Source organism: Lactuca saligna, chromosome 1 (genome assembly GCF_052625555.1).
Source record: "Lactuca saligna cultivar CGN05327 chromosome 1, ASM5262555v1, whole genome shotgun sequence".
NCBI lineage: Eukaryota > Viridiplantae > Streptophyta > Magnoliopsida > Asterales > Asteraceae > Lactuca > Lactuca saligna.
The window spans coordinates 11461969-11471852 of NC_136417.1; the positions used below are offsets into that span (position 1 = coordinate 11461969).

The following is a 9884-nucleotide window of genomic DNA, read 5'->3' on the forward strand; positions in this document are numbered from 1 at the left end:
GTCTTAATGGGTTAAGAACATAGGATTTTGGACATTAAGCACTTAATGGTCATGCAAGACCATAAAGCTGGAAACTTTATGGTCAATGACATCATTTTGGGATTGGATTTGGAAAATAGGCTTAAGAGCTTAAGGATTAAGCTCTTAATGAGTTGGGTTGGCAACCAGTCGTGTATGCTTGACGTACAATTGAGTACATTGGGCGTACTCAACTGGGTTGACTAAGTTGACTTTTTGGAATTTTCACTTTTACCTGATTTTGACTAAGTTTGACCTAGGGGTATTTTGGGTATATTTGGATTGTGTTTGAGAATTGGTCATTTGGATGGATATATGATGGTTAGAGTTGGGATTCGGAGTCGGGACCTCATCAACTATTGATCAGATTGAGAGGTAAGTTTCCTTACTATACTTATGGGTCGAAGGTACGAAGACCGACCCATTGGATTTGATATCCTACTCTGTGATATAATGTTGTTATACTGTAATGATCTGTTAGATCTGAGTCCTAGGATATAGGATGTGAGTATGCAGTAGTGATCTGTAGATCTGTTTGATAGTTTATTGGTCGGTTATATGTTTATCTATTATATGTGCATATATTTTGGTTGGTGGTTGAGGCTATACTGCTATGTGCATGAGCTAACAGACCGGGGGCATTCCAAACCGATGGTTGATTAGCCCCGAGGGTACTCCATCTCGAGGATTACTGGATCCGTTGTATATTGGCATTCCAACCCGGGGTATTCCATCCTGAGGATGATTGGACCCGTAGGTTGATTGGGCCTAGGGTATTCCAACCCGATGGTTGAATGGACCCGTTGTATATTGGCATTCCAACTTGGGGTATTCCATCCCAAGGATGACTAGACCCAGAGGTTGATTGGGCCTGGGATATTCCAACCTGATGGTTTACTGAACCCATTGTATATTAGCATTCTAACCTGGGGTATGTCATCCCGAGGATGACTGGACCCAAAGGTTGACTGGGCCTGGGGTATTCCAACCCATTGGTTGATTAGACCCGACATGCTTGATTGTATATGTTATATGTTTATGTGGTGGTACTTTGGGTAACTCACTAAGCTTCGTACTTACATTTTTAGTTTGTTGTTTCAGGTACTTTAGATGATTATGGCAAGGCGAAGGCGTGACCGTACACATAGTTGGTTTTACGACTGACTGGATCTTACGAGACTCTGATTTTAAATAATGTTTTGGAAACATTGGTTTTGTAAACACTTCTTTTAGTAAATGGATTGTTTTGAAAAGTTTAAATTTGTTGTCAGTTTTGAGTCGTTACAATATATCATGTTGCCACATCAACTTTTTTGCATCCATATCATTGTCACGTCATTTATGTTACATTAAATGCATAATATGTCATTTAGGTGGGACGAGTCAAGATTACATTAAATGGTTTGAGATTGAAAAAAAAAAGATAATAATAAACAAATGAAAAGCTTTCAACCATTGCCTTCTCTCTCCTCTCTCATCAGCAATAAAATACCGTTTGGGGTCGTATTGTTCGGCAAGACACCATCAGGTATGCCGTGGATGTCAAATAGAAATGGTGTATTTCATGGATTCCAAATAGATGTCACACATACGTTATGTGTTGTTTATTTGTTTGTTTTTTTAAACATCTTTAGATCACTTTTTGTTGTGCAGTGCAACACACAATCAACACTTGCTCTCTTGCAGCAGTTGTTTTTTTTTGAAATACTTCATAGTACAAAACATCTTCAAACCTCTTCAGGTTTCATTTTTTTCCAAGTGTGTGTGTGTTTTTTTTAATTTTGGTATAACTTATTTTTTTAAACTTACGGATTTGATACAATTTGTTGTAGTTTCCACAATTTTTTATAACTTGATAAAAAAAACTTTGCTTTTTTTAATTTTTTTACTGTTTCCGTTAATACGATTTTCATTTCGGATGCATCTTTTTTAACTTGTATAATTCTTTTACGAACTTTGTAGACATGGTTTGTAATATTTTCTTATTTATTATTATTTTTTTTAATGTTTTTTAAAATTAGTTTTTTTTCTGGAATAAAACTGATAGCTTTTTTGGCAATGAAAATTATTTTCAGTTTATAAAATTAGTTTATTTAAATATTACATAGTGTGCAGATGTAAAAAAAACCGTTTGATCTACTTCTTCTACTGCAAAAGATTACAGATGTCTGCAGACTTCATAAAATTTCCTTTCGAAAAAACAAATAAAATTTTAGACTCCCTAAAGCCTAACAACAACAATAACAAAAATTCTTTCATAAACTAAAGTTTATTTTTTTTTATCTTTTTTTATTTTTTTAAATACGAACCCCACTGGATTTCAAAAGCCTTTTAAATCTATTTGAAAATATAACCAAGAATTTGTGATCGATATCTCGTAACGTGCGTCTCACGTGACATCCTAAACGGTTGCTAGTTGCTACATTAGATTTTGGGTTAAAAAATGCGTGGTGCTGCGTGTCATGTCTCTTCAGCTGTAAAATTATACGTATACAGAATACAGATACCTCGGCGATTCGCGAACGGAGAAAAATGGTTGCCGACGACAAAAGGCATCTGATGCAAAATCTGTTCGGTGATCAATCGGAGGAAGAGGAAGAAGAAGAAGTTGAATCAGAGCACGAATCTAATCGTCAGCCCGATTACGCATCCGTACGACCTATCTCTCCTAGTTTTCTTGTTGAATAATTGGTTAATTTTGATGGAAACAAGCTTAAATTTGTTCGGCATTGTATCTTCATAATGATCACATTGAATGTGTTTAGATCCTAATTGATATAGGGAAGTTGAATTTGTTCGCCGGGTGCCTTGTCTGCAATATGTACATGTATGTTCTGAGATTAGGGAACTGAAGGAGTGTGGCGGTAGAATGAGGTTACTGTTGATTGTTTAAGAGAATACTGTAACTAGGAAATTTTGACTTTTGAGAATCTGAGATATGCTTTTCGTAGTTGCACATCGATTTTTATCAAATTTGAGAGAATTCTAAAACCACGTCAAACTTTATTAGAAGTATTACGAGTACAATCAAGTTGTAAACCTTATCTTACATCATTGATGTTTACATGTGGTTGAATTCTTTGTTCAGGATGAAGGGGACATTGGGCTGAAACCTGAAGCTGAAGATGTGGTAGAAGGCCAAGGGGAAGCAGATGTAAGCAATGATGGTGAACTGCATGAGATAAATAATGATCACATTGAGAGTGAGGGTGAAAGAGATCATAACTCACAAGAAGTAGATTTGGGAGACCAGAGGGATGAAAGTGAAGGAAATGACTCAAGGAGTGACCAAAGAGAAGATTACAGTCAAAGAGTTGTAACAAGTAGGATAAGGGATGTAGTGGAGAGTGAGTCAGAAAGATCTGAGGAGAATCATTATGTTGGCAATGTAGATGAAGAAGTTGATCATGCTACAAGTCCGAGGTAATGTGCTCAACTCTGAAGAAGGGTTGAAGAAGTTGATCATGCTACAAGTCCAAGATTTTTTTTTCTTTACCTCACATTCAACCTCTCTGCTTTGCTTCATATTATAGGTCACCTGATGAAGCCCACATATCAAATACAGCACCAGAACTGCGTGATGTATTTGGGGAATCTGATGATGAAGAAGCAGAAGAATATAATGCTGTTCAGAATCATCCCAAGGACAATTCAAATGTTTGTAACAAGTCTTTAAAACAATAATGCCTATATTCCTTATTATAAATCTATCTGTACGATGGTGCATGTGTTATTTTATGTCTTTAAGAAGTTTAACGGATTTTCTTTTCATAGAGATCTCCAATGGAAGAGGAAGGTTATGAAAATGATCTGAGGCCAGAAGACATGTTAGCTGATGAAGAGGGACGCTATTATTCTGAAGAGGATAACATTGAGATTAAAACCAAAGAGAAACCAGTTGGACCTCCATTAGAACTAGGGATTCCTTTGCGACCTCCTCCTTCACATCCTGAAAAGGTTATAATAAAACTTAAAAAGTCATTTTTGTAGATGATGAATAGGATCCCTATTAGCTGATGTGGCTTTGACATGATGTCCTTGTGGACTCCTTATTTTAAGTTTAATTTTATTAAAGCTTAAAATTTGTTAAACTATTCAACCGGTTAACCTGTTGAAAGGAGACATGGACGCCATGTGGATGCCACATCAACAGGTTAACTGGTTGAATAGGTATAAATCAATAAAAATGAACAAATTGAAAAAAAAAAAAAAAGGTAATTTCTTTGTTTCCTGATTACAGATGAACATGATCAAAGTTTCAAACATTATGGGGATTGATCCTAAACCATTTGATCCAAAGACATTTGTTGAAGAGGATGCATTTGTTGCTGATGAATCTGGACACACCAAACGGATTCGTTTGGAGAACAATATTGTTCGCTACAGGGCTGTGAGAAATCCTGATGGAACAAAATCTGTAAGTTTATATTGGATTGGAGTTCCAAGCAATCTGTTTTCAACTTTTAATAAAAATTTTGATTCATGTTTTTTTTTTTTCTTATGAATCTCTTTTTTGCAGTATGAAAGCAATGCAAGGTTTATTAGATGGTCAGATGGCAGCTTACAGTTACAGATTGGGAATGAAGTTCTTGACATTTCTGTGCAAGATGCTCAGCATGATCAAGCTCATCTTTTTCTTCGACATGAAAAGGTATGCATCTATATTATATAAATCAATCTTTCTTCATGAAGTTCTTGTCTATAGATCTCCCATTGTGAAAAAGACACGAACGCCCCCATCCTCATCATTGAATATATCTTACAGAGCTTGTCCAGTGTTGTCTGTTCCTGTCCAATGTAAGAAACGCAGCATAAGCCCAATATTGCAACTTTTGAAGAATCATGCTAAAAAAAAGTTTGTAAACTGAATGCTGTAATACACAAGAATGAATAAAAATATGTTCCTATTTCTGGCATCTAGGTCTTTCACATATCCCCATATGATCCTTGATTTGCCTATGTGTATAGTGTCTATTATTTGGTATGAATATGGGTGTTGTAATGTATGGAAAAATGAAATGGCAGGGAATCCTCCAATCTCAGGGGAGAGTTTTGAGAAAGATGAGATTTATGCCTTCATCCTTGAGTTCTAATTCTCACAGATTATTGACTGCACTTGTTGATTCACGCCATAAAAAAGTGTTCAGAGTTAAAAACTGTGTCACTGCCATTGACCCTGAGAGGGAGAAGGAACAAAAAGAGAAGGTATGTTGCAACTTACAATTACATATACTTTTCTTCCCATCCAAATTAAGGGGTTTTAACTTTTAACTTTTAATTAGGGTTAAAATTGGAAGTAGAATGCTATTATTCTGTAAATTGTTTGAACCACAGTGCCTTAATGAACAAAAAAAAAAAAAGGAAGTAGAATGCTGAAAAAACAAAGGATGCTATAAGACTGAAAGTATGTTGTTATTTTTTATAAGGTATAATATGGGTTATTTCATTTGATTCCAGGCTGAAAGTCAAACAATCAGGGCGAATGAAGTTCTTAGCCGGAAGAAGGAAAAGGTGAACCGCAAATACACACACAGTGTGCGTAGGGAGCGTCAACTTTCACCTGGCTTCTTGGAGGATGCACTTGATGAGGTAAGCTTTAAATTATTGTTCATCAATCTATCAAATTTTAATTCTAATAAATACTAGTATTATTTTTCCAACTTACTGAAATTTTATACATATATATATATCTTTGTGAATTACTAAAAATGAAATTAGGAGGAGGAACCGGATTATAATGAATCTCGACCATCTGCTCGTCGCCGCTTTGAGGAAGACCTGGAAATGGAAGCTCGAGCTGAGAAACGGATCATCAATGCAAAAAGGGTATGTAATGTATAACCCCCCCTAGCTACTACACAGGAGGACTAGATACTGTTCAAAAGACGTGAATGCCCTTCTCATAGTCATAAAAACTACTATTCATGTGACAAATAATTTGTATGATTTTCATATTATTCACTCTCACCAGTCTCAAGGGCATAAAGATATTGGTCGCAAGTCATCTGCATCTTCTATGAAGTCATCAAGGCGTCCGGTTGATGACTATGAGGAGGAATCCGAGTATGAAACCGAAGAAGAGGAGGAGGAGGAGGAGGAGAGGTCCCCTCAACATATAAGAGGTGAAGAGCCACAGCAGTATGATGATGATGATGATGAAGATGAAGATGAAGATGAAGAAGTACCTCAGGTATACAAATGCATATCATTAATCTTCCTTACAAACGGAATTGGAATTCGTGATTCCGTTCCAAAATGGACGGAATGCTCCAAGTTATTTGTTGAAAAGACCAAAATCTCAGTTTTGTTGTGAATTCTGTTGTTGAGCAGTTTAATAAGCACAAGGGTTCAGGAGGAGGACGGCAGAAGCATAAGGAGATGGATTCAGAGGAGGAGGAGGAGTTGGAGTCTCCTCCTCCACGAAAGGCTACAACATCAACATCACATCGCCGAAAGGCACTTGTTTATGATAGCGATGAAGATTAATCAATGCTTCATTCAAATCTTATCTCTTGTATTTATTTTATTTTAGATACATACATAGGAGTCCCTTGTTCATTTGAAATTAGTGGATACGTACCGGACTTTTCTTTTCTTGTATATATATTCTGTCTCCCTTCTTCATTTCAATACATAAAGATTGCCTTCAAAACTCACTCAGTTTCTACTTTACATCTTTTTCTAGATAAATGGTAAGAATTTTACATGATGAAGAGCAAGTTTTGGCCTTATTACACATGCAAACTAGAGTGTTTCTTTAGTTATTTTAACAACAAAGATGGTTACCTCACTATGTTTTTTTTTTTTTAAGAAAAAAACGTATACACCACCTGCACCTGCACCAACATGTTTTCAGCAATGGTTATTTATGTGCATTTGTGATCCACATGTTTTCAAAATTGTCACGTAAACCATTTGAACAAAGAAAACGGAGAACCCCAATATAGACATGATAATGGTGTGAGTAAAACAGAATGCATTGCATACAAGTAATTAAATTCAAACAAGTAAAATTGAAATTGAAAGTATTTTTTGGTGGGTGTATCAGGCAGCAGTGGTTTCAGCACCATCATGAAGAGCACAGCAGACTGTTGCTTTATGATGTCCCTGATAAACTCTAATATCTTCACCAGTTGACATTGACCAAAGCCTTGCTGTTGTATCAGATGAAGCTGAAACAAACCATCAATTAAGATGCGTTACAACTAATAATTACTCTTAATTATTATTATATCAAAAAGCATGAAACGTTATCAGATATACACACCTGTAATGAGATAAGCACCATCTACAGAAAACACACAATCCCATACCCATCGTTGGTGCCCTGAAACACACACACACACACACACATCATATATTTATATTCATGCAACGTTTGTTTAAGACATGTATAATAGTAATATAAACATCATACCAACTAGTGTTTTCTCCAAAGTAAAACCATCTACATTCCATATTTTGACTGTACTATCAGCAGATGCAGTTGCCAGATACCTATTTCAACAATCAACCAATCAGTCCAAAGCCAAGCCAAAAAAAAAAAGCCAAAAGGAATGAAATTTGAAAAATGTAACCTCTGAGGTTCACAAAACTCGGGTGATAGGAGACATTTGAGGATATAACTATCATGAGCCTGTAGCTTGTGAAGTGGCTCAAAATTGGTCATTGTCTGCAGTAAATAATAAAACAGATCATGAGATTAAGTCAAAAAAGGAAAACAAAATATCAGTTGAAAAAGAGAATAAATAGTGAATTTACCTGTGTCCCACGTAAGAGCCTCCAGACATAACATGTTCCTTTGTTGTTTGCAGCAACTACCAAGCTTCCATCCCACATCACTGTCAATGATCTCACTGCTGTATCAACCTCTGGCACCTGGGTTCAGTTCAAACTTCAAACCCATACATACAGCTTAATCAAAATGCTGAAAATTAAAAAAACAAAATCATACCAGCTCACAGCTACAAGAGTTTGCAGTCAAGTCCCATACACGAATATTGCCATTTTGATCACCAGATATCAGCTCAGTCTGCACACCCAACAACAAACCAATAAACCAAATTATATATATATATATATATATAAAAATCTAATTTTCACAAGGAATACAATCAATCATAGACACCTGATTTGGATGCAAAACCACCGTGTTAACAGCAGCTCGACTTTCATATTCTCGTTGACACCCTGGTGCCCTATATTCATCCCATTTCAAACAACACTCATCATCAACCTTACAAGGGTATTTACGTCTTTTGCATCACTAACCTCAAATCCCAGATCTTTACAGTTCCATCTTCAGAGCCCGAGTACATCCATTTTCCATCACACTGAAATCCCACAGCCATAACATTGTTTGTGTGTGAATCATAGCTCATCACCTGTCAACCATTATCACAAATAAACCCAAACACATTATCCCCAACCTATACATAATATATGTATCTGTAGCCCAGCAAGAGAGAGAGAGAGAGAGAGAGAGATACAGGCTGAGGGCTGGTGGAGTTGACATCAAAAAGTCGAATGTGTGGGTTCCCTGCAGCAGCTAGGTACCTCTTATCTGGAGTTATCTCCAGCCGATTAACTTGCTGTACAAAACAACAAGGTTCTTGAGAATAAATAATCACAAGCTCCCATTGCAATTGCATGGTAAAACATAGGATTTTTGGGGATCTTACAGATTCTGGGTACTGAATCGTTCGATAGCAGCGCCCACTTTTGGCTTCCCAGAACCTAATGGTGTGATCATAGCTAGCAGTTGCTAAAATTACCGATGGTTGAGTCATACCTTATTTCCTCCTGCTAAACACCAAACAACCAACAAAAGGTGACCTAAAAATTAAGCATACAGATATCATCTATATGAGATGACGAAAACCATTGGTTTTGTCCACTTCTAATAAACTATAGGAACTGTGTAAGTAATTGTGGAAGATGAAAGTACTGTGGTTATCACTCATGAACCAACGATTCCTGGATACATCAATTATAATTATGTTCCTCCGATCTTCAAGATCCAAAACATGTATGATGAAACAACTCTGAACATATATAACTTCTTCGCATGGATTATTGATCTAATTCAACAAATCCTGATACATTTGGGAAAGTCAAAAGAAGTAAGGGTTTAAGTACTTAAGTGATTGATGTTCATGGATATTACTAACGTGAATGAGGAAATGAGAACTATAAACGTTACCTTGCGATGAGTTTGCATCAGAAAAATCTTCAAGACCTAGAACATAGGGTCTTCCGCGGACACGGATTTGTTGGGAAACTTAAATAGAATAAACAAAAAAAAAGGTTAAGTGCCCAATTGATTAATTTTCGAGATTCTGCAAAACCACCGGGAATGGTTTGTGTGAATTATGGGAGCGGCGACGAGAGTGACGACTGCCGATCAGTAGTGGGCTTTTCTGGCGGCTTGTTCGTGGGCTGCTGTTTGACGGAAACAGACTTCAGTACAAAAACCCTATGAACAAAATTATTAAACTAACCATTTTACAAAATGTAGTATTTAAGAAAATAATCGAAAATAATATTATTCTTATACGTGCAAGTGAGATAGAAACATGGATCATGAAAGAATTAATTAATCGCAAAGTGATCAAGAATTCGTTTGGGGCGTGATGTATCGCCGCTTAGTAAGGAACGCGGTAGTCCTTGCAAAATGGTCTTAGGCCTTCAACATTGGGAATTGAGCCTATTTAAGAAGAGTCATCATAGGGTTTTGTTATTTTTAGCATCCATCTTTTTTAGAACACATCTAATGAAACTTTAGCCTCTTTTGAAGTGATTGGAGATCAACATCTCTCCTAAGTCCATTTTAGTGCCCATTTTATGCTCTTTTGGTGTTCTTGGGT

At 36.3% G+C, this 9884-nt stretch overlaps 2 protein-coding genes across 3 annotated transcripts; one reads left to right on the forward strand and one right to left on the reverse strand.

Moving 5' to 3' along the window:
• The first annotated feature begins 2459 nt into the window (after positions 1-2459).
• Positions 2460-6674, forward strand: LOC145005699 (protein LEO1 homolog). The gene is made up of 11 exons (XM_078964841.1): positions 2460-2670; positions 3107-3441; positions 3552-3675; positions 3793-3975; positions 4259-4435; positions 4538-4669; positions 5044-5223; positions 5476-5607; positions 5737-5844; positions 5990-6208; positions 6349-6674. Exons 1-11 carry the CDS (start codon positions 2551-2553, stop codon positions 6502-6504), a joined length of 1866 nt encoding a protein of 621 aa, XP_078820967.1. The 5' UTR covers positions 2460-2550; the 3' UTR covers positions 6505-6674.
• A 258-nt stretch (positions 6675-6932) lies between these two features.
• Positions 6933-9482, reverse strand: LST8-1 (Transducin/WD40 repeat-like superfamily protein). Of its 2 annotated transcripts, none has more exons than XM_078964999.1 (12): positions 9221-9482; positions 8966-9113; positions 8700-8820; positions 8508-8609; positions 8290-8402; positions 8147-8216; positions 7973-8050; positions 7780-7896; positions 7596-7690; positions 7436-7515; positions 7286-7345; positions 6933-7190 (listed from the first exon to the last, which is right to left on the reverse strand). In XM_078964999.1, exons 3-12 carry the CDS (start codon positions 8805-8807, stop codon positions 7063-7065), a joined length of 951 nt encoding a protein of 316 aa, XP_078821125.1. In that variant the 5' UTR covers positions 8808-8820; positions 8966-9113; positions 9221-9482; the 3' UTR covers positions 6933-7062. The 2 variants fall into 2 exon arrangements, with proteins under 2 accessions (XP_078821125.1, XP_078821066.1); XM_078964940.1 differs by having other exon boundaries at positions 8700-8823.
• Positions 9483-9884: the final 402 nt, after the last annotated feature.

What these genes read in the sequence shown, in the direction of transcription:
- LOC145005699 (XM_078964841.1), top strand. Translation starts at nt 2,551, where the DNA reads ATGGTTGCCGACGACAAAAGGCATCTGATGCAAAATCTGTTCGGTGAT. An exon ending in ATCCTGATGGAACAAAATCT is followed by an intron (nt 4,436 to 4,537) that starts GTAAGTTTATAT and finishes TCTTTTTTGCAG; the next exon opens with TATGAAAGCAATGCAAGGTT. An exon ending in AGAAGGAACAAAAAGAGAAG is followed by an intron (nt 5,224 to 5,475) that starts GTATGTTGCAAC and finishes ATTTGATTCCAG; the next exon opens with GCTGAAAGTCAAACAATCAG.
- LST8-1 (XM_078964999.1), bottom strand. Translation starts at nt 8,807, where the DNA reads ATGACTCAACCATCGGTAATTTTAGCAACTGCTAGCTATGATCACACC. An exon ending in GAGTTTTGTGAACCTCAGAG is followed by an intron (nt 7,516 to 7,595) that starts GTTACATTTTTC and finishes TTGTTGAAATAG; the next exon opens with GTATCTGGCAACTGCATCTG. An exon ending in TGGTGCTTATCTCATTACAG is followed by an intron (nt 7,191 to 7,285) that starts GTGTGTATATCT and finishes GGTTTGTTTCAG; the next exon opens with CTTCATCTGATACAACAGCA.